The sequence below is a fragment of the Anopheles funestus genome, chromosome X, assembly GCF_943734845.2.
Source record: "Anopheles funestus chromosome X, idAnoFuneDA-416_04, whole genome shotgun sequence".
Lineage (NCBI taxonomy): Eukaryota > Metazoa > Arthropoda > Insecta > Diptera > Culicidae > Anopheles > Anopheles funestus.
Window position 1 is genome coordinate 7,045,385 of NC_064597.1, and position 23,760 is coordinate 7,069,144.

The 23,760-nt window shown below is 36.9% G+C and overlaps 1 protein-coding gene and 2 long non-coding RNA genes across 7 annotated transcripts; all 3 read left to right on the forward strand.

The window, feature by feature from the left end:
- The first annotated feature begins 666 nt into the window (after positions 1 to 666).
- On the forward strand, positions 667 to 2,061 carry LOC125774549 (uncharacterized). The gene is made up of 3 exons (XR_007421041.1): positions 667 to 920; positions 1,039 to 1,097; positions 1,630 to 2,061. It is a non-coding gene; the product is annotated as an uncharacterized LOC125774549 (long non-coding RNA).
- Positions 2,062 to 2,724: 663 nt separating this feature from the next.
- LOC125774557 (uncharacterized) lies at positions 2,725 to 6,744 on the forward strand. The gene is made up of 2 exons (XR_007421044.1): positions 2,725 to 3,959; positions 4,177 to 6,744. It is a non-coding gene; the product is annotated as an uncharacterized LOC125774557 (long non-coding RNA).
- A 4,703-nt stretch (positions 6,745 to 11,447) lies between these two features.
- LOC125774279 (uncharacterized) lies at positions 11,448 to 23,509 on the forward strand. 5 transcript variants are annotated; one of them, XM_049444541.1, is made up of 4 exons: positions 11,448 to 11,809; positions 14,876 to 14,927; positions 22,065 to 23,048; positions 23,206 to 23,509. In XM_049444541.1, the coding sequence occupies exons 1-4, from the start codon at positions 11,792 to 11,794 to the stop codon at positions 23,226 to 23,228; spliced, it is 1,077 nt and encodes a 358-aa protein (XP_049300498.1). In that variant the 5' UTR covers positions 11,448 to 11,791; the 3' UTR covers positions 23,229 to 23,509. The 5 variants fall into 5 exon arrangements, 3 of the variants coding, with proteins under 3 accessions (XP_049300498.1, XP_049300509.1, XP_049300513.1); XM_049444552.1 differs by lacking the exons at positions 11,448 to 11,809; positions 14,876 to 14,927 and adding an exon at positions 15,950 to 16,925 and having other exon boundaries at positions 21,046 to 23,048; XM_049444556.1 differs by lacking the exons at positions 11,448 to 11,809; positions 14,876 to 14,927 and adding an exon at positions 17,472 to 17,613 and having other exon boundaries at positions 21,046 to 23,048.
- The last annotated feature ends 251 nt before the right edge of the window (positions 23,510 to 23,760 follow it).

Below are 23,760 nucleotides of genomic sequence, written 5' to 3' on the forward strand. Positions count from 1 at the left end.
ATTGTTATTTCAATAATAGATACTTATCTTTTTGCGTAAATTGTTGGCACCATAGAAGGGTTAATTGGGTGTTAAGTGTTCAGAAAAACTGAAGAGTGTTCTATTTTTCCGTCAAGCCATCATCGTCTCGTTATTTAAATCATCATCTCTTTATCGCATTAATCCTTTAAGTAAGAGGTTGGTACGATTTTCAGGCCATTTCCAGCCTATCGAAACGGGAATAATTAATTTAAGAAAGCTTTTTTCTCGCTTTTCTTCGTCATGTGCACTTGAAGAAAAATTATTCTAGTCCCTGCTGATGGCAACTGCGGGTTGCGGCACGAACGAAACTTAAATTTGTTATCTAAATTTATAATTTTAAAGCGTTAATTAATTTATTTTCACACTTCACATTAACTTTAGGTTATAAACAACTCTAGCGAAGTACAATACTCATTATCATCAAATCGTTTTTGGTCGACGAGAAAATTAGTTTTGTATTTGGTGTTGGTCGAAGAGAAAATATATTCTATATTTTCACCGGGTGAAGAAGCGAAACCCTTTTGACGTTTATTTAACATCGGAGAGAAAATATTTATTCTTAAACACGTATATCGTTGGTTAATAAATAAATAAAATAAATAAATATAAAATAGCACCAAAATGAAATTATTCCACCTTCGCTATGCATTCGCTCAATCTATCACTCCCTCTCTGTCTCTCTCCCTTTTTTTGAATTATGTCATCTCTTTCCGTATCGGTCTCCTGCTGATTTGGAGTTTTCAATTCTACTCCCCGCCGTGTATACTCCCGGGTATATTTCTGCGGTTAGCTTTACTGTCAACCGCTTCTGTGTTGGTGTATGTGCGTGTGTGTGTATAGGTGGAGATTGACAGCTTTTCATTTCATTTCAATCTTGCCCATCAGCACACGAGTCACGGGTGAGTTTAGCCATTATATAACCTTTGATTTCTAGAGTGAAATTATTCAAGTGTATTTAAAGTGTGTCTTATTTGTTACGTTGTTCTATATTCGTATATATTCGTCTTTTAATTACAGTGGTCAAAACGTAACTCGAGCCTTGCCGAACGAACCGAACAGAGCGGGTATTATTCACGGTAAATATGACAGTAGAAAACATTCCCCCATTATCGTAGCGCATTGTTTTAGTAAAACCACGGTGGAGTTTGTTAATTTATTCGTGAAATTTGTCTGGAATTGGTTTCTTTTAACCACGTTAACCACCATTTCAGTCCCTATAGGAACTGACAGTCAGCTTCCCGTTCACGCCATGTCGGTCCCTACCGAAATCGACATGCTTTCTCGCTCTTTCTTATTAGCAATTCATCCTTGCGAAAGCGGGAAAGCATGTTGATTTGTCACATTCGGAGCTGCTTTTCACGGTGGATCGTATCGTAGAGCTGAGTAAGATTGTGGAACCGATTTTTACCGGACAGGAGCGTAGTGTTAACTAAAACTCTCTTTTACCAACTTCGCTCAGGAAAGGAGAGAGTGAAAAGCGATCTGAATGTTGGTACGAGACGCAAGCAGCTGTCACGGTGGTTGTTGGAGTTTAATAATTAAAGCATAAAAGTATGTTTTTACTCCCTATTAATTGTTGGCGATCTTCTCTTTCACTTCTCTTTCCAGTCGCAGCGTATACAGATACTTGCAACAACCGGTCCTTACATCCGACCTCAGCTTGACTGCAAGGATGAAGTTTAACAACGATCTACTGCATTCCTTAAAGGAAAAAGTCCTGAAGATGGCGGCGCGAAAAAGACGATTAGCATTTGAGGCAAAGCAACGCGCTGCAATGAGACGTTTATTGCAGGAGCGTAAGAACGAACAGCAGCGACACCATCATCATCCGTATGGTCGCTAGCGCCCCGCACGAAACCCGCCAGCTTTGCCTGTTATTGTTCGGCTGGGCAACAGTATTTTGTCATGATTTCTTTCGGTCGGTGTTTACTACAAATTGTTAGCTTTCTAAATTTTCCAGTGGTCTTTTAGCTCAATGTAGCCCCTTTACAAGAATTTCTTGCGATCAATGACAAATACACGGCTGATTCCCAAATGATAGATGTACTGCTTTTTCTTGCTTTTTTTGTTGCGTTACATGCGTTACATAAGTGATAAGTGACACTTCATTAAGCACTGGGCGTCTCCATTTCATTCCATTCCTTATTCGAAAATAATTAAATTGTTTTTTTTTTATTGATACTGCGGCACTGTAGAGCCGTGCAATGACAATTTGAAAAAAACTCAATCCCATTTTTTTTTCATTTTCATATTTCATTTAAAAAAAACATACAGTAAATAATTGATTTTCCCAATCATTGCAATATTCATGCAAATTTTGCAATATACTAATAATACACGGAAAACGAAAAACACTCACGGGCAACAAGCGACGAACGGTATGATGGAAATCACAGTACATAATTATTGCTAATTTTGTTTTGTTTCTGCTGTAATAAACATAAACAAATGCTCTTGCTAGTTTCAAGAGGATGGAGAATATTCTTTTGTGAAAAACATTCACAACTGGCTATGGATGAGATGCTTCGTCCAAATCGCCCTCAACACAAACCACGCAACAAACCCGACTCGTGGTTCTGATGATGCAAACAATGATTCATTGTTCAACAAAAAAAAACATTCAAACACTAAAGATGTAGACTGTCGAATTATCTACAGCAGTGTATTGTTTACGTTAGCCAAAAAAAACAAAGCGTTCCATGGTAGTAGAATTTTTTTCCCCCTTTTTTTTAAATCATGTTCTTACTGTTCTCCTCTCGCTCGTTCACTTTCCACTTATCTCTCGTTGGTTATGCGTTTTAATTTTTTGTTTTGATTTACTTTATGGCCAGAAAAGTGTGACAAATACGCTGGTCACATTTGAGAAGCGAGGCGCCATCAATATTAAATTTCCACTTCCACTTCCAAATTCCACTTCTCAATAGACTCACGTTACGAGGCACCAACCAAACTTGCTTCTACAAAAGATTTCACATAAATTTGTTTTTATATTTTTTTGGAACAAACTTTATAAAACCTTGATAGAACGTTGCTCATAAAGTGATAAATATATTGAGTTTTCTACTACGCATCCGTTCCGACAATTTCTCTTCCCTACGCATTCGCTCAGAATCTCTCTCTTTCTCTCTCTGTGATTCTCTCCTTCTTTCTTTCTTTCTTGATCTCATGTACAACAATTATAGCATTGTCTTAGTCGATCTGTTCCACAACCCTTTTTATAGTGTGCGTTTTGTGCGTGGACCCCGTTGGGGATCCAATTACCGGAAGGAGCCAGACTGACATATTGTCCCCGTCTCTGCGCCTATTTTACAGGGGTTTCGAAACGGAATTGAACTGTTTTTGAATATATTTTTTTTCTATTCTAATAAAAAGAGAGCATTTAGAGTAAGGTCTGCAATGTTTCCTGTGGAAGATAAAACTAATATTAATGTCTCTAAAACTTCAAACTAAGAACAATCTGTTAGCAAAAACAACAAACTGCATCCAGTAGGAATACATTGAGGGATGAAGTCCCCAACATTTTGCTTCAGTTTCGATGTTCTGTTTAGCTGAATTGGAGTTTTTTTGTGTGGTTCTCTCTGTTTTATTCTCGCTACATCCATACACACTGGTAAAAGGGTGTTTGTTGCGTTTGCTCCCGATTTCAAATGCACATATTGGTGTGACTGGATTTTTTTTTTGCCGTCCCGCGTCTAGGTTGATGTCTGTATATTGGTGCGTGGCGAAAATGCGTACATCTCTCTCGTTTCATTCGCTGAATATTTCTTGGTCTGAACACACGCAAAATTTCCAAAAAGGTTCGTTTAGTGCTTTACCGTATGAAGATTGGAGTTGCTCTACCGGAACACTATATAAAAATTTAAACGTTTGTACATTACAGCAATCAAAATTAAAACACCGATCCATCAGACACCGGATTACGGAGTAAAGCCTAAAAGGTAAATATGAAAGTGAAATATTTTATTTACTTTAACTTTGTGGGCAAATTGTTGTTAATACAGAATCTATACAGTGTGATTGAATCTTTTTCGGTAAAAAATCTGTTAAAAAATTCAGAACTGACAGCGGAAATTCATTTCCGTTCGGGGAAGAGATCACTTCACTTCAACGAGAAGATTCTTCCAAAATTTTTATTCTTCTCTCTTTTCATTTTAGCAAATCATCTAACATTGGGAACAATTTAAAACAACGGAAAAAAAACTTTGCTTCACTTCAAGCTTACAGATTCATCCTTCAAAGCACCGAAGATGACCGCTATCAATAATGGAGGGCGTCGCTTCAAACGGCAAACAATTCGGTTGAGGAGAGCCAGACAAGTAATATGCACTTTACGCCCATTTGGCTATGTCGCGGACAACAGAGCCCGTATACGCATTCCTTACCGCAACCAACGTACTGTATACTCGCGGGAAATTATAAGCCTCTGCAATGCACTGTGCAATATAGCTCTGGGTGCGACTTTCAGCTGGTTGTTGTTTCGGTGGATGCTAGGCTAGGGTACGGATCGGATCAACCCAACAACGTCAGACAATGTTACAATTTGGATAATGCGAAATTCCATTTTCTATTTATTTTTTTTCTATTTTTGTTAGTTTATTTTCGGATATAGAACGAAATTTTGTGCGAACGATTTAACGGAGTTTATTAGAATGAAAACGACTGGAAAGGATAATATATTACGTCTGTATTACTCTAATCGGTTTTTGGTACCTCACTGTTAGTTGAAAGTATGATGACAAGTATGAGTAAGGATTTCCAACTACTTTACTGGAGCGCACCACTTGTTTTGTTATGGAATTATTTAATTTAATCTGCTTTTAAGACTACAGAATGATAATTTAAAACAAATGTTCTAATGAAATGATACAAGAAGGAATAAAAGAAAGTTTCGTAAACTTCATTCAAGAAGTATAAAAAAAATAAAATAAAATAAATAATAGAACATTTATAAGAGCATAATTGAAGAAAATTCAGACAAGCACCACTCCACAAAGGCATCAAGGTTAAAGGTATTAGGCGATCAGAAGACGAAGACACAGGGAGAAAGCTATCATCTGCATATAGAAGATGACCATCAGGAGGTAGGACATTACAAACATCGTTTGACCTAACAAAGTAAAGGGAAGGGGACTAAGCACGCAACTTTAAGAAACATGAGACGTTCAATGAAGTGTGGCACACTTCCAATCGGCCTGGTTCCGGTCTTCCGATCGTGTTAAGCGATTGAAGTGATTAACCGGATGTTCAGGATGGAAATCTAATGTCAATATGGGCAACCTCCTTGATGTGGTGTACACTTCCTTGGAAAGATGGACGTGGAGTAATGGTCAAAAAATGTGTAGCCAAATAGCGTTAATTTTTTTAATTTTTTAAAAATTTTTTTATTTAAAACATTATTTGAGTGAAAAGAAACTCATTGCAACCCATTGGCATTAAAATAAATCAATTTAATTTTTTTTGCAAAATTTCTCAAAAAAAACGTAAGGGGTAAGCCTTATGAAATTTTCGAGTGGAAAATTTTTTTGAAATTTTTTTCTGATTTTTTATTCTTTTTTTAATTAATAGCACTATTTAAGTGAAAAGAAACTTATTGCAACAAATTCCCATCAAAATATATCACATTTAAAATTTTTGCTACATTGCTCAAAAATGAGGAAAAATTTTTATTTTCTCAAACAGGGTAAGGAACTTGGTTCCTCGAATAACTTCTGGCACAGACATCTGAGGGCATGGCTGTCCAAGAAGAAAATGTAGCCATTGGTGCCATCTATCGACCACAAGTTAAAGTTTGGCGATCCGTTGGATACCGACCGAGTTATAGGCAAAAGTTGGTGCAAAAATGAGGAAAATTTTACACTTTCTCAAACAGGGTATGGAACTTGGTTCCTCGAATAACTTCTGGCACAGACATCTTAGGGCATGGCCGTCCAAGAAGAAAATGTAGCCATTGGTGCCATCTATCGACCACAGGTTAAAGATTGGCAATTCGTTGGATACCGACCGAGTTATAGGCAAAATTTGGTGCAAAAATGAGGAAAATTTTCATTTTTTTTGAATTTTTTGATTTTTTTATTATTTTTCACTCTGTTTTTTATTTCAAGCATTATTAGAGTGAAAAGAAACTCATTGCAACCCATTGGCATTAAAAAAAAACAATTTAATTTTTTTTGCAAAATTTCCCAAAAAAATCGTAAGGGGTAAGCCTTATGAAATTTTCGAGTGGAAAATTTTTTTGAAATTTTTTTCTGATTTTTTATTCTTTTTTTAATTTAAAGCACTATTTAAGTGAAAAGAAACTTATTGCAACAAATTCCCATCAAAATATATCACATTTAAAATGTTTGCTACATTGCTCAAAAATGAGGAAAAATTATTATTTTCTCAAACAGGGTAAGGAACTTGGTTCCTCGAATAACTTCTGGCACAGACATCTGAGGGCATGGCTGTCCAAGAAGAAAATGTAGCCATTGGTGCCATCTATCGACCACAGGTTAAAGATTGGCGATCCGTTGGATACCGACCGAGTTATAGGCAAAATTTGGTGCAAAAATGACCCTTAGTAAATTTTCATTTTTTTGAATTTTTTGATTTTTTTATTATTTTTCACTCTTTTTTTATTTCAAGCATTATTAGAGTGAAAAGAAACTCATTGCAACCCATTGGCATTAAAATAAAACAATTTAATTTTTTTTGCAAAATTTCCCAAAAAAATCGTAAGGGGTAAGCCTTATGAAATTTTCGAGTGGAAAATTTTTTTGAAATTTTTTTCTGATTTTTTTTTCTTTTTTTAATTTAAAGCACTATTTAAGTGAAAAGAAACTTATTGCAACAAATTCCCATCAAAATATATCACATTTAAAATGTTTGCTACATTGCTCAAAAATGAGGAAAAATTATTATTTTCTCAAACAGGGTAAGGAACTTGGTTCCTCGAATAACTTCTGGCACAGACATCTGAGGGCATGGCTGTCCAAGAAGAAAATGTAGCCATTGGTGCCATCTATCGACCACAGGTTAAAGATTGGCGATCCGTTGGATACCGACCGAGTTATAGGCAAAATTTGGTGCAAAAATGACCCTTAGTAAATTTTTATTTTTTTGAATTTTTTGATTTTTTTATTATTTTTCACTCTTTTTTTATTTCAAGCATTATTAGAGTGAAAAGAAACTCATTGCAACCCATTGGCATTAAAATAAAACAATTTTATTTTTTTTTGCAAAATTTCCCAAAAAAAACGTAAGGGGTAAGCCTTATGAAATTTTCGAGTGGAAATTTTTTTTGAAATTTTTTTCTGATTTTTTATCCTTTTTTTAATTTAAAGCATTGTTTGAGTGAAAAGAAACTTATTGCAACAAATTTGCATTCAAATATATCACATTTATAAATTTTGCTAAATTGCTCACATTCGAGACACACGAGAACACACACTCGTTTATGATTTATAGCTTCGTTCTAAATCCCATCGCATCGAAACAGAGAAGAATTGTGTGCATCAACCATAATAACGGTCAGTAGTAAAATGTGGATTCTTTATTACTTTCGGGCAGTCCTCGCATTTTGTCGTGCGTTGTCGAACAGAACCGCGCGGTACGGCTTAACGAAAAAGCAAAAAAGGCAGCCATAAAATACTTGATTTAAATTGCATTTTGGAACCTTCCTCTTTGTGGTATAGCTTTGCGGCTGGTTAAATAATAAATGTATGAAAATATGTTTTACCTAAAGGAGGAACGTTTTTTTTAATTATGATTCGCTGTTTGAATAATTTGCTTTGCACACAATTTCACGTAATACGACGTCGTGGAAATCGTTCGTCTAAAGTTACCCCCGTAGTAAAGTTGGTAATCGAAACTCCGCCTATTACCAGTACCAGTCACCAGTTACCGTCATGCGCAGCTGTGATATTGAATAAAAACGTAAGACAAAAGATAAAGCTTGATATCTAACACAAGCACAAGGGCTGGAGCAATGGCATTGCCTACCCTACCTCATCACCGAATAACCCGACACCCTATTTTTTACGATGTTTTCTATACTCCCGCAATGTAATGCGTCTAACATCACGTTGACCTCCAACACGTTCATTCACATCGAAATAAAAATGTACAGTCGTTGTTCAAAATGTTGGAACCAACTCCTATTATTTTTTTGTTCTTCCCAAAATGATCATTCCAAAAGCGATTTGACAGATAAAGTACAAAAATTGACAATTCGTGAGATATTGAAAAATATTTCATAAAACACCAAAGTTTGTTCTATAATTTTGCAACGAACTGTTAGTAGAACAACAAGAGTGATGCACCGAGAGTTCTCTCGCTTCAGAACTTCAAATTGGCTTGTTGAGGGGGAGGATGGGCTCATTTAAATTCTCTCAGTCTCGACGATATTTATGATTAAAAAATTCCAACTTTAGCCCTGGGTGATATACCGAGTGTTAGAAGCCGCACCACCACGTGCCGGCGCCTTTAGCGAAGCTTATTCCAACGGAGTGACTTCAAGTACTCAGTAGCGCAAGTGGAGCAACCAATTGACGTTCATTGTTTGTGCAATTGCGTATCGGGCAGGCGAACTCACAACCGAACGAAGCAAACCAGCAAAAAAAGGGAAACAAATAAAACGCATGCCGAAAGGCAAGAACACGCATGCGAATCGGGGGCTCGAGGACTTCGTCGCTTCTCCAGTCAATGGGGGCTAAGTTCTTCGTTACGTTTCGCAACGAGCTGGCCACTTTGCTGCCGGCTCTCGCCAAGTACGGTTTGGTTTTTTGTTTGAGCTTGGAGGTGCAGGAATTGTGGGCATTGGTGTAAATAAGCGAACCTACTTCGTTACGTACCGTGTATCGAGCGTTCCGCTGAGCGTGTCGTCTAAGAGTTCCGCTAAGAGGCGGCGGGTTGGTGCATCACCTGCTGCCGAGTGTTTTATTCTGGCGAAGCCTACCAAACAGCCGAAACGCGTTCGTGTCTTTCTGACAAAAAATAGCCGCCTGATACCGCACCGCCCGTTGCAGAACTTCGTCCCGCTACCGTCTATTGCCGAGGAACCGCAAGGCGATGGACCGACCAAGACGCATCTGGCTGCAAGCGCTGTTCAACGCCCACCGGCCAAATCTGGTCCGTCTACTGTTCCTCATCATCGTGGTGGGACTAGGAGCGGTGTACGCGTTCGTCCATTACGGTTTGTACGGGGTGTTCCTGTACGGCTCGTATCTGCTGATGGTGGTGTTGTACAGCATCAGCATCATCTGGATCTCCCTCGTCCTGTACGTCGCCGGTTAGATGTACGAGTTGTAGCGGCACCGAGAGCAGCACCACCAACACCACCATCAGCAGCAGCAAACAGAGGCCCCATGCGCTGGTGGAACCGTGTCCGGACACTAATGGCGAATTGCTACCAACGGCTCAGACGACGCTAGCTGCAGTTGCCTTGGATGACGATACAACCAACAACAACAACAACAACCAATGGAGAAGAATATTTAGAAAATGCTTCAATAAATTTAGCAAACCAAAGCTAATATGTACACTGTTTGTTAGAATTTTTTTTTTGGTTGTATATGATGACTTCTGGAAGGTTTTCCGTTTTTTTCTTCAATATCTCCTCCTCTTGCTACCATCCTGTACGTATAAATCAAAACATACGTGCCTCGTAAAAATCGCTTCTCCTCCCCCATCATCGGCGAATCAGCAGTAGCAGCAGCAGCAGCAATCGAACAATCAGTCTAGACATTCGAATGACGTCAACTGCATGAAAATATTCCCGTTCTCCAACGAGGGAATGAAGCTAAAGGCAGAGCATGGAAAACACGGGGGGTTGTTGGTGCTTTTGCCCGGGTTCAACGCATTTCACGCATCAAGAAGAAACGCGATAGCACAAACGACGAACGGTTTCGTTTTGCGCTGGTAACAAAAAGGATTACAGTGACGGTTTTGGGTTATTTGTTTACGGCAAGATTTTCTTCTCCTTCATCTCCAGCTTTTACGAAAAGGCAGTAAATAGAAAGGCGTCCTCTGTGTTGCGTTTTACCATCCCACAATAATGAAGTCGTTCTATTAACCTGAATAGCAGTAATCGACAATGGTGACTGCCACCATGGGTTTATAGATTTTAACAACACGATAATTAAAATAGCAAGACAAGCGTATCAAAACAACCGAATGGATTGGTGTTTTTATGTGTTAAACATTTGTCGATCGTTAAATTATGCTACCGTGAAGTGACACTTCAGCGTGATCTCATAATTCTGGTACCACTGCGTCATGCTGTGGTTTTGTCAAACCCCAATTTTTGGACCCTTTCCAACCTTGGTCAAGTGGATTCTTTCGAGTACAGATATGCTCAATATTTTTCTCATGATTTCTCCAAAGCCTAAGAACTGAACGGTTTGGAAATTTACATTTGACGAGACGATCATGCCAACTCCTTTTCAGGCATGCTCATTCACGATATCATGCTCTCTGGAAAGCGAATATGAGGATTTCCTTTGTTTTGAACAGAGCCCACATCTCAGCGGTGCCACTGAGTGCCTTGTGGATGTTCCTGGAGATGGAAAAGTTTCTTCCAACTATAGAATTACCGATCGAAGGCCCATTACCTATCTCAACATCAATGGCATCTGCATCATCAGCTAGTATCGGGATTGATTTGTAGAGAGAGAGAGAGTGTGTTCAATGGCTCTCTTTAACGATTAGTTCAAGAGTAGACAAAGGACTCTCATCTCCTCGGAGTACTCGTTTGATGGTAGTAAACATTAGATTGAGTGCTCTTAGTCACCAAGCAGGGCTATGTTGGTCATTGCAATTCCTGCAAAATCTGATTCTCAAATCGAACCATCGTCACTCATCGTAATGATCGGTAAAAAGAGAGAGAGCGACTTCAACTATTCAACAACTCAGATATGCGTTAATAGACCGGTTTCCAGGGTCGTAGCAATACGTCCCGGAACATAAGTAATTTTAAATTGTAAGCAATTTAAAAAATTTTTCACACCACATACCCTTCACGACACTCTTTTTTCGCCTGTCTCTCCTAGCGGTGGTAAATATTTCGTATATTTCTTAATCTTCGCTGTTAAAACGTACTCTGAAACGTGTTTATTTTTAACGATCACTGCCGGGAGAAGAGGAATAAAGGAAAGGTTTATTTTTGTATTTTATATTTTTTTTGGTTCCATTTTTTGCTACCGCTCATAAACTGCTCATAAACCTGTGCGTGTCGCATGCGAGACGGTGAAACAATACATCCATCTATGGTATCGCTGAGTATGGATCCTTTTTGGAAACATCTGTCCCAACAAAGCTATCGATACAGTCACGTGCATATACCAGTGCATTTTCCAAGACGCCTTTACCATCCCTTTCGTACTCGCAATCTCAACCCCCTTCCTCCCCCCCCTCCCTCCCCCATTCCCCCTTCTCTTCCTACTCCTACGCTTCCTTCCTTGCTCCCTCGGTACCCCCCAAAAAAAAGGGAAAAGAGGAAACATATGCTGAAGGGCATACTCAGCTGTGAGTAACACAAAGGGTGGCGTCCACCGGGAGCTAGAGTGAGAAACTGCACTCAGAGAACGCACGAAGTGGCGTGTACCGGAGCGCTGTTCGGCTGTATCAGGTCTATCCATTTCCAGTTAATTGTCGTTGCGAGGAGGTCGCAAAATCTGCATTTTAGTGGCGTTTGCTAAGTAAGTGACTAAGTTGGTGCAAAGTGTTGTATGTGTGTGTGTGTGTGTGTGTGTGTGTTTGTGCTTTTGCAAGAAAAACTTAAATCCCGAAAACGATGGAGCTGCTAAACGAGGTAGGTAAAAGTGTTGCGTTTTGTTGAAGATGTTGCAAAATGCATTATCGTACGCAGAATAGTTGATAGCTGTTAGTGAAGTCAATTACTTAAATTAATTAAGACACTTAATTTGAAGCAACAAAGATTATAAATTAGTTTATCTGCTATTAAACTAGAACGAAGCTATTTTTGTTGTTTTAAGCCTCAAATGCACAGATAAACGAATCCATTTACGACACTTTGTATCGCCTGCAGCCTTGAGTGGCACATTTTGATTAATTTTGGATTTTTATACCAGAAATTGTCTAGCTCTTAGTAGAACGAACTAGCGCATTTGCTATAATAAGTAAATGAAATGATTTTAATTATAGTTGTATAACACTTATTAGTACAATATAACACTTCAATATGTCTATAGTTATACTTGAAGTAATTATAGCACTTATAAGCAAAAGCATTTTACACCTTTTTCCCACCTATTTCCAATCAAACGCTTTCAAAAACCGAACTATTGGCCTTAATTCACTTAGCTGGCGCATTCGCTTTATGGTTGCCATGCACTGCAACATTTCAAGTACAAAGTAATGCAAAGCTCCGCCTTTACGAGCTGTGCACACGCAACATACAAAGTACTGTTGAACTGGTTTTTGTAATCCTCAACCACGGTACCATGACCAATCGTATCGTTCATACCACCATTCTATCTGCCAAACATTCACATTTAGAAAGGCCCATTTGTGTAGAAGGGACAAAGCGAGTACCGGCGCTGGTTTAACATTGTTTGATGTCAGATAAAGTTAATCAAAATGAACGCCGTGTGCAGGAGTATGTGTGTGCCGCACTTCGTTTGGTTGCGCACAATTTGCTGTACAAAACAGTTATTTTATTCTAGCGAAATGTTTACAAGAGAAAAGCAACCTTCAACTGTTTTTAATTTGAGAATTGTATAAAACTTCGCATTATTGTTTGAAAGGAAAATATTTATCAAAAAAGATGTACGGCGCAGTACGGTTGGCCCGCCCCTGTGAATCATGTTGGTAAAAATGTATACGTTGATTGCATTTACAATTAATCGCACCGTACAGATGTATGTGTGCGTATGACACAAGCAGCGCTCGCTAAGCACTGGAATGTGGCAAGCTTTATAGCACAAGAAAAAAATTAGTTTAGAATGTTAGATACTTAGAGAAAGCTGTACTTTGAACACCCCAAGTGCCATATAATATTAAGTGGCACATAGCAGATCGTATCGTTTATTTTTCAATTAATAAGTATTATTTTTTCCACCATCAAATTGTCACTGGATTTGATGGCGTATACATTTTACGATCATTTGCAATTACTGTTTTTCAATTGTACCTATTCTACGTATTCGTTATTTTCCTTACTACCCCTTTGCCTTGGGCAAGATTATTCACCGATTCTGCGCTTTCGGATGCACACGGCTCGAACACGCGTTTATGCAAAAAAAAACAGCCAAGCTCCAGCAAACAGAAAGGTATGCGAGCGATATGAGTGCGAATGAGTGGGAACTAAAACCGGAATTCCTTCGGGTTGACCGATAGTTCAAGGGTGCGAGCGGATGACGACAAAGGAAGAGGCGCAACGAGAGAAATACACCGTCGAATGCAACGCAGCTGCACACGAAGCAAACGTTCCCAATAAAGTGCTTCGGGGTTGTTTTTTATTTTGCAACAACAAAAATGCATACCTTAGACCTTCAGGAATACGTGCACGTACGTGCTAAAAACATTTGAACTCAATTCAGTGATTCATTGGTGAAGCGACATAACGCAAAAGCTAATATTTTTCGATTTGATATTTGATTTTACAACGATGAAGCTAAACTTATTACTAATAATATTGAAACTTACAAAATCCGTGTTTTTTTCGCGCTCTGCGTGCCTGCAGCTTTAGCTTCAAGTAAATTATAGTATATTATAGTATATATTATAAGAGTATATTATAGTAAGTAACAATATCTAATTTGTCAAATGTGATTAAAATGGGGTTTTCTTTCAACCAATGAGGCAATTTCAATTGAATCTTTTGGAGATAAAAATACCAAATAGTAAAGTAAAACAAAGATATACATCAGATCCAGTTTAGAAGAACCGAATAAATAAACATACACAAGACAAAAATGTCTCAACGAAAACGTGACAATTGACTATTTTTTCTAGCAGTTGCTAGAGAGTGAACGTCACGCACATCGGCGTAATTAAATTGAAATCATAAAACCCACTCTACCATATAAAGCTCCGCCTTACGATTGCTTTCAATGACCCTTCCAACCTTGGATGATGTTTACGCTTTATAAACCAATGGAGAACCCCGCGCGTACAACGCATGTATCAAACGCAGCTGGTGTCTATCTTAGGCCTTGCGCATGCACAGTGCAAATAGACAAGCGTACTTGATCGCGGTATAGCGTTACGCGGCAGCAAGAACGAGACCGGCACATAACGTGTTGTGAAGGTACGTAACGCGTTTGTTCGGCACAACAGCCGTTTGCGTGGAGCAATATTTAATTTTTGTTGGGAAAAAAAATTGCTTCACTTACTATTTTCTATTAACTATAATGTTTGTATTCAGCGATTACGTAACAGAAGGTGTAAAACGTAACGCTGCAAGCATTCATCTTGCAACCCTTCTAAGGATTCATCAACCAACGATGTGTTCGAACGAACTACCCCCTTTTTTTAAATTAAATATTCCATTACCTTGCCTGCAAATGTAACTTGCCCAGTTGCGCTCACCGTATTGCTTGTAGATGTGAATAAAGGGTGCCGCGAATGAATTAGAACGACAGTATGGCGGTAAGAGAAGAAAACACCTCAAGAAAATTCTTGGATTTTTTTTATTAGAAGGGCTTTCGGTTGCAAGTGTCTAGGAATACAACCAAATGACTATGCGTTATCATTATCATTACCTCGACGTGGTGAAACAAACATCGCCTTATCGTACGATGTACAGAATAACATTGCTCTTGTAGTTATGTAAAGAGTTATTTTTAGTGGATTTTTTATGCTCATTTGCGGTTTAATTTATTTATTTTTTTAATATTTTCTTTCTGTATTACAGAACGATTTGCCGATGCTTCCTGCAACTATGTTCGGTACGGATAATCTAGCAGGTAAAATAATATAAATTTGTAAATTCCGGCATGGTTACATAAAATATTCGTATAAAAACTCCTCGATCTCTTTCCTATGCAAGCTGGTTTAGGTATATTAGGAAAACTTTTCCATTGCATTCCTACTGGCCATGCAATGTCGACATATGCAGTAATAAGCAATTTGTAATAAGATAGCTTACTATAATTAACCTTAGCTTGCTATAAATTCATCTTTCGTTAAGTTTTAGCTTGCCATAATAATACTTTGCTTGAGCTTTTACAGTTTGCTGTAACATTGTATGTCGATCTTACAATGCGCCTGCAACATAGGCAATTTGCCGCACATGTCGACATATTTAGTTTACCATAATATTTGTCCATAGCGAAAAAGCTATCCTGATGCACATGCAGGATATCTTCATCATACCGTGTGGACATAATTTATTTAGAATTTTAGTAAAATAAATCTGCTACAGTTTTTTCTTCCAAAACTTTGTTACCTTTAAGTGCAACAATGGACAGATTTTACCCTATAATTTTTCCAATTGTAAAGTAATTTAATTACATATTTTTAATCATTTTTATTCAACTCAACACCAAACCAGACCGCACATCGTCTGTTCTATCATTTGAAAGCAGTATAGAGTGAGCTTATGGCTTAAAAGCTCTCCGTAAGCTTAAAAGCTCTCCGCTCAAGCTGAGCACATTAAAAGTTGGTTAAAACTTTCAACTCATTGCACTATGGATCAGCTGCGGACAGCAAAAAGGTTCCATTGATGTACTCATATCCTCTGCTAACCCACAGTGGAATGGGCTGAAATATTGCAGGAACTTTTGCATCCTTCCTCAAAGCTGGGTTTCCTTGGTCCTGTTTGAAACATACCATGATAGGTTTTTTAAATTTTTAGATTTCTTTAGTTTTTTTCAATTTTTTTATTATTTTAAGCATTGTTTGAGTAAAAAGAAACTTATTTCAACCGATTGGCATTAAAAAAATCAATTTAATTTTTTTTGCAAAATTTCTCAAAAAAAAACGTAAGGGGTAAGCCTTATGAAATTTTCGAGTGGAAAATTTTTTTGAAATTTTTTTCTGATTTTTTATTCTTTTTTTAATTTAAAGCACTATTTAAGTGAAAAGAAACTTATTGCAACAAATTCCCATTCAAATATATCACATTTATAAATTTTGCTGAATTGCTGAAAAATGAAGAAAATTTTACATTTTCTCAAACAGGGTAAGGAACTTGGTTCCTCGAATAACTTCTGGCACAGACATCTGAGGGCATGTCCGTCCAAGAAGAAAATGTAGCCATTGATGCCGTCTATCGACCTCAGGTTAAAGATTGACGATCCGTAGGATACCGGCCGAGTTATAGGCAAAATTTGGTGCAAAAATGACCTTTAGTAAATTTTCATTTTTTTGAATTTTTTGATTTTTTCATTATTTTTCACTCTTTTTTTTATTTCAATCATTATTTGAGTGAAAAGAAACTCATTGCAACCAATTGGGATTAAAATAAAACAATTTTATTTTTTTTGCAAAATTTCTCAAAAAAAACGTAAGCCTTATGAAATTTTCGAGTTGAAATTTTTTTGAAATTTTTTTTTCGATTTTTTATTCTTTTTTTAGTTTAAAGCATTATTTGAGTGAAAAGAAACATATTGCAACAAATTCCCATTAAAATATATCACATTTTTCAATTTTGCTAAATTGTTTAAAAACAGGGTAAGGAACTTGGTTCCCTGAATAACTTCTGGCACAGACATCTGACGGTATGGCCGTCCAAGAAGAAAATGTAGCCATTGGTGCCATCTATCGACCACAAGTTAAAGATTGGCGATCCGTAGGATACCGACCGAGTTATAGGCAAAAGTTGGTGCAAAAATGAGAAAAATTTTACATTTTCTCAAACAGGGTAAGGAACTTGGTTCCTCGAATAACTTCTGGCACAGACATCTGAGGGCATGGCTGTCCAAGAAGAAAATGTAGCCATTGATGCCATCTATCGACCACAGGTTAAAGATTGGCGATCCGTTGGATACCGACCGAGTTATAGGCAAAATTTGGTGCAAAAATGACCTTTAGTAAATTTTCATTTTTTTGATTTTTTTGATTTTTTCATTATTTTTCACTCTTTTTTTTATTTCAATCATTATTTGAGTGAAAAGAAACTCATTGCAACCAATTGGGATTAAAATAAAACAATTTTATTTTTTTTGCAAAATTTCTCAAAAAAAACGTAAGGGGTAAGCCTTATGAAATTTTCGAGTTGAAATTTTTTTGAAATTTTTTTTTCGATTTTTTATTCTTTTTTTAGTTTAAAGCATTATTTGAGTGAAAAGAAACATATTGCAACAAATTCCCATTAAAATATATCACATTTTTCAATTTTGCTAAATTGTTTAAAAACAGGGTAAGGAACTTGGTTCCCTGAATAACTTCTGGCACAGACATCTGACGGTATGGCCGTCCAAGAAGAAAATGTAGCCATTGATGCCATCTATCGACCACAAGTTAAAGATTGGCGATCCGTTGGATACCGACCGAGTTATAGGCAAAAGTTGGTGCAAAAATGAGAAAAATTTTACATTTTCTCAAACAGGGTAAGGAACTTGGTTCCTCGAATAACTTCTGGCACAGACATCTGAGGGCATGGCTGTCCAAGAAGAAAATGTAGCCATTGATGCCATCTATCGACCACAGGTTAAAGATTGGCGATCCGTTGGATACCGACCGAGTTATAGGCAAAATTTGGTGCAAAAATGACCTTTAGTAAATTTTCGTTTTTTTGATTTTTTCATTATTTTTCACTCTTTTTTTTATTTCAATCATTATTTGAGTGAAAAGAAACTCATTGCAACCGATTGGGGTTAAAATAAAACAATTTTATTTTTTTTTGCAAAATTTCTCAAAAAAAACGTAAGGGGTAAGCCTTATGAAATTTTCGAGTTGAAATTTTTTTGAAATTTTTTTTTCGATTTTTTATTCTTTTTTTTAGTTTAAAGCATTATTTGAGTGAAAAGAAACATATTGCAACAAATTCCCATTAAAATATATCACATTTTTCAATTTTGCTAAATTGTTCAGAAACAGGGTAAGGAACTTGGTTCCCTGAATAACTTCTGGCACAGACATCTGACGGTATGGCCGTCCAAGAAGAAAATGTAGCCATTGGTGCCATCTATCGACCACAAGTTAAAGATTGGCGATCCGTTGGATACCGACCGAGTTATAGGCAAAAGTTGGTGCAAAAATGAGAAAAATTTTACATTTTCTCAAACAGGGTAAGGAACTTGGTTCCTCGAATAACTTCTGGCACAGACATCTGAGGGCATGGCCGTCCACGAATAAAATGTAGCCATTGATGCCATCTATCGACCACAGGTTAAAGATTGGCGATCCGTTGGATACCGACCGAGTTATAGGCAAAATTTGGTGCAAAAATGACCCTTAGTAAATTTTCATTTTTTTGAATTTTTTGATTTTTTCATTATTTTTCACTCTTTTTTTATTTCAATCATTATTTGAGTGAAAAGAAACTCATTGCAACCAATTGGGATTAAAATAAAACAATTTCATTTTTTTTGCAAAATTTCTCAAAAAAAACGTAAGGGGTACCCCTTATGAAATTTTCGAGTTGAAAATTTTTTGAAATTTTTTTTTCGATTTTTTATTCTTTTTTTAGTTTAAAGCATTATTTGAGTGAAAAGAAACATATTGCAACAAATTCCCATTAAAATATATCTTATTTTTCAATTTTGCTAAATTGTTCAGAAACAGGGTAAGGAACTTGGTTCCCTGAATAACTTCTGGCACAGACATCTGACGGTATGGCCGTCCAAGAAGAAAATGTAGCCATTGATGCCATCTATCGACCACAAGTTAAAGATTGGCGATCCGTTGGATACCGACCGAGTTATAGGCAAAAGTTGGTGCAAAAATGAGAAAAATTTTACATTTTCTCAAACAGGGTAAGGAACTTGGTTCCTCGAATAACTTCTGGCACAGACATCTGAGGGCATGGCCGTCCAAGAATAAAATGTAGCCATTGATGCCATCTATCGACCACAGGTTAAAGATTGGCGATCCGTTGGATACCGACCGAGTTATAGGCAAAATTTGGTGCAAAAATGACCCTTAGTAAATTTTCATTTTTTTGAATTTTTTGATTTTTTCATTATTTTTCACTCTTTTTTTTATTTCAATCATTATTTGAGTGAAAAGAAACTCATTGCAACCAATTGGGATTAAAATAAAACAATTTCATTTTTTTTGCAAAATTTCTCAAAAAAAACGTAAGGGGTACCCCTTATGAAATTTTCGAGTTGAAAATTTTTTGAAATTTTTTTTTCGATTTTTGATTCTTTTTTTAGTTTAAAGCATTATTTGAGTGAAAAGAAACATATTGCAACAAATTCCCATTAAAATATATCACATTTTTCAATTTTGCTAAATTGTTCAGAAACAGGGTAAGGAACTTGGTTCCCTGAATAACTTCTGGCACAGACATCTGACGGTATGGTCGTCCAAGAAGAAAATGTAGCCATTGATGCCATCTATCGACCACAAGTTAAAGATTGGCGATCCGTTGGATACCGACCGAGTTATAGGCAAAAGTTGGTGCAAAAATGAGAAAAATTTTACATTTTCTCAAACAGGGTAAGGAACTTGGTTCCTCGAATAACTTCTGGCACAGACATCTGAGGGCATGGCCGTCCACGAATAAAATGTAGCCATTGATGCCATCTATCGACCACAGGTTAAAGATTGGCGATCCGTTGGATACCGACCGAGTTATAGGCAAAATTTGGTGCAAAAATGACCCTTAGTAAATTTTCATTTTTTTGAATTTTTTGATTTTTTCATTATTTTTCACTCTTTTTTTTATTTCAATCATTATTTGAGTGAAAAGAAACTCATTGCAACCAATTGGGATTAAAATAAAACAATTTCATTTTTTTTGCAAAATTTCTCAAAAAAAACGTAAGGGGTACCCCTTATGAAATTTTCGAGTTGAAAATTTTTTGAAATTTTTTTTTCGATTTTTGATTCTTTTTTTAGTTTAAAGCATTATTTGAGTGAAAAGAAACATATTGCAACAAATTCCCATTAAAATATATCACATTTTTCAATTTTGCTAAATTGTTCAGAAACAGGGTAAGGAACTTGGTTCCCTGAATAACTTCTGGCACAGACATCTGACGGTATGGCCGTCCAAGAAGAAAATGTAGCCATTGATGCCATCTATCGACCACAAGTTAAAGATTGGCGATCCGTTGGATAGCGACCGAGTTATAGGCAAAAGTTGGTGCAAAAATGAGAAAAATTTAACATTTTCTCAAACAGGGTAAGGAACTTGGTTCCTCGAATAACTTCTGGCACAGACATCTGAGGGCATGGCCGTCCACGAATAAAATGTAGCCATTGATGCCATCTATCGACCACAGGTTAAAGATTGGCGATCCGTTGGATACCGACCGAGTTATAGGCAAAATTTGGTGCAAAAATGACCCTTAGTAAATTTTCATTTTTTTGAATTTTTTGATTTTTTCATTATTTTTCACTCTTTTTTTTATTTCAATCATTATTTGAGTGAAAAGAAACTCATTGCAACCAATTGGGATTAAAATAAAACAATTTCATTTTTTTTGCAAAATTTCTCAAAAAAAACGTAAGGGGTACCCCTTATGAAATTTTCGAGTTGAAAATTTTTTGAAATTTTTTTTTCGATTTTTGATTCTTTTTTTAGTTTAAAGCATTATTTGAGTGAAAAGAAACATATTGCAACAAATTCCCATTAAAATATATCACATTTTTCAATTTTGCTAAATTGTTCAGAAACAGGGTAAGGAACTTGGTTCCCTGAATAACTTCTGGCACAGACATCTGACGGTATGGCCGTCCAAGAAGAAAATGTAGCCATTGATGCCATCTATCGACCGCAAGTTAAAGATTGGCGATCCGTTGGATAGCGACCGAGTTATAGGCAAAAGTTGGTGCAAAAATGAGAAAAATTTTACATTTTCTCAAACAGGGTAAGGAACTTGGTTCCTCGAATAACTTCTGGCACAGACATCTGACGGTATGGCCGTCCAAGAAGAAAATGTAGCCATTGATGCCATCTATCGACCACAGGTTAAAGATTGGCGATCCGTTGGATACCGACCGAGTTATAGGCAAAATTTGGTGCAAAAATGACCCTTAGTAAATTTTCATTTTTTTGAATTTTTTGATTTTTTCATTATTTTTCACTCTTTTTTTTATTTCAATCATTATTTGAGTGAAAAGAAACTCATTGCAACCAATTGGGATTAAAATAAAACAATTTCATTTTTTTTGCAAAATTTCTCAAAAAAACGTAAGGGGTACCCCTTATGAAATTTTCGAGTTGAAAATTTTTTGAAATTTTTTTTTCGATTTTTGATTCTTTTTTTAGTTTAAAGCATTATTTGAGTGAAAAGAAACATATTGCAACAAATTCCCATTAAAATATATCACATTTTTCAATTTTGCTAAATTGTTCAGAAACAGGGTAAGGAACTTGGTTCCCTGAATAACTTCTGGCACAGACATCTGATGGCCGTCCAAGAAGAAAATGTAGCCATTGGTGCCATCTATCGACCACAAGTTAAAGATTGGCGATCCGTTGGATACCGACCGAGTTATAGGCAAAAGTTGGTGCAAAAATGAGAAAAATTTTACATTTTCTCAAACAGGGTAAGGAACTTGGTTCCTCGAATAACTTCTGGCACAGACATCTGAGGGCATGGCCGTCCAAGAAGAAAATGTAGTCATTGATGCCGTCTATCGACCTCAGGTTAAAGATTGACGATCCGTAGGATACCGGCCGAGTTATAGCCAAAAGTTGGTGCAAAATTGAGCTTTATGAAATTTTAATATTTTTCGATTTTGTTTATTTTTTGTTATTTTTTTATTTTTTTGTATTTAAAACCTTATTTGGCTGAAAAGAAACTTATTTGAACCAATTGGCATTAAAATAAATCAATTTAATTTTTTTTGCAAAATTTTATAAATTATTCGAATAATCCTTAAGAATGTGGTTGTCGGGCTGTTTTCGTAACAATTGTTATATTCCTACATGTTCCTGGATAATTTCCAAACAACACTAATTCTTATCCCATTTCATTCAACAGTGCAAATGAGTGTGCTGCTAGTACTAACGGGCTTGGTCAGCTACTCATCTTTGTTCGTGATGGACATTATTGGTCGCTCAACGAGATACAGTTTTATACTTGCCCTGGAGCAAGTGTTTTTGGCCGCCTTCAGTCTGTTGCTGACCGTTATGGGAATCCTGGTACACATGTTGGTGCAGGATATGAATGTTTCATACCGTGTGCTTTCCGTCAGCATGCTAATCTCACACGGTGTGCTGGGCGTGCTCTTCCTGTTGGCGAAGGTGAGCCAGATGAATCAGTTGGCCGACCGTTGGCGTGTATTGAATGGGTCGTCAACGTCGAACCGAGCACAGAACTACCGCCGCACAGCACCACCGGCTCGAAACAATGACGTTATGGAGGTTACGAGACGGGACAGCTATACCTATCGCTTCGTCAATCCTGGTGCGAGCTTTGGCAATGAAGTTGTCATTCCGCCGAATATAAGACTTTCGCCCAGTATGCTTGGAGCGACTGCACGCATTCAGTCTTACATCGAACCGTTGCACGCCAACCAATCATCCGAACCGATAGTAAGCACCAGCAATGGAGAGCTTGACGGAACAGCTGCATCTACCAACGGTCCTACCATTATTGATGCATTCGAATCGCTACCATCCAGCGACCGTCAGATATCGCCGGTACCGTCCGAGCTGTCCTCCGGCCCACGTGAAAAACCATTCCGTGTGAATCCGATCACCTTCCGCAAGGCAACTGAAGAAACATTCGAACCAAACTCAACAATCCGCAAAGAATCATTGGCAGACAGCGCGAAACCACTTCCAATGATCAGACGTACGCCATCGATCACTAGCGATCCTGACCCAACACCATCGACTAGCCGTCAACACAGCACGGCTACGATGAAACCGATGTACAAGAGAAGCTCGGAACCAACTCCATCCACAAGCCGTCAAAAGGATATGGAACCATCCGTGTCCTACAAGAATGGCAATGAGTACGGTAAGCTTTTACTTCTACTTCTGCTCTTCATGAGCTGTTTAGTAGGATTATCTTCTTTTCTTTAGGGATTCTTTCTCTCCAAACCTGTTACTGTTTACATAGTTACTGTTAAATAATTCTAATCTTGGATTTCTTATCTCTTTTTGCCTGCTTGCAGTCAACATGAGTCGTTTGAAATAATTTTTCAATGAAATGATATGTTCTTATTCAACCATTACTGTATTGTAAACTCCCCTAAAAAAAAAACACAAATACTATAAAAATCTTTCAAAAAAAATATATTACTTAACACACCGAAACAATAAGAACAATTCATAAAATGAGTACTAACCCAACACCATAATATTTATAAGTTTTATTATTCAAAAAATATATTGTCTTCAGGACATTTATTTGTCCAACCAATTAATTAACAAAACAAAAAATCTTTTGCAAACAATTATGTTTGAATTATCTGGAATCACATCATATTTAAATATATAGTGTACGTTTTTATATTATCACAAATATCCCATATGAAGACAGTAAGGAGAGGAAAACTTTTTACATTTCATATTCTTAAAAACATCACTAAAAGAGAGACTTAAACCCATTTCGCAATATTATGCGACATTTTGCTGTTCGATAAGATAGATTCATCTAGAAGTGTATGTATCGATATGCCGTCTTATTTCCCAAAACTATGCTAGACATCAATATCAATGCAATAGAA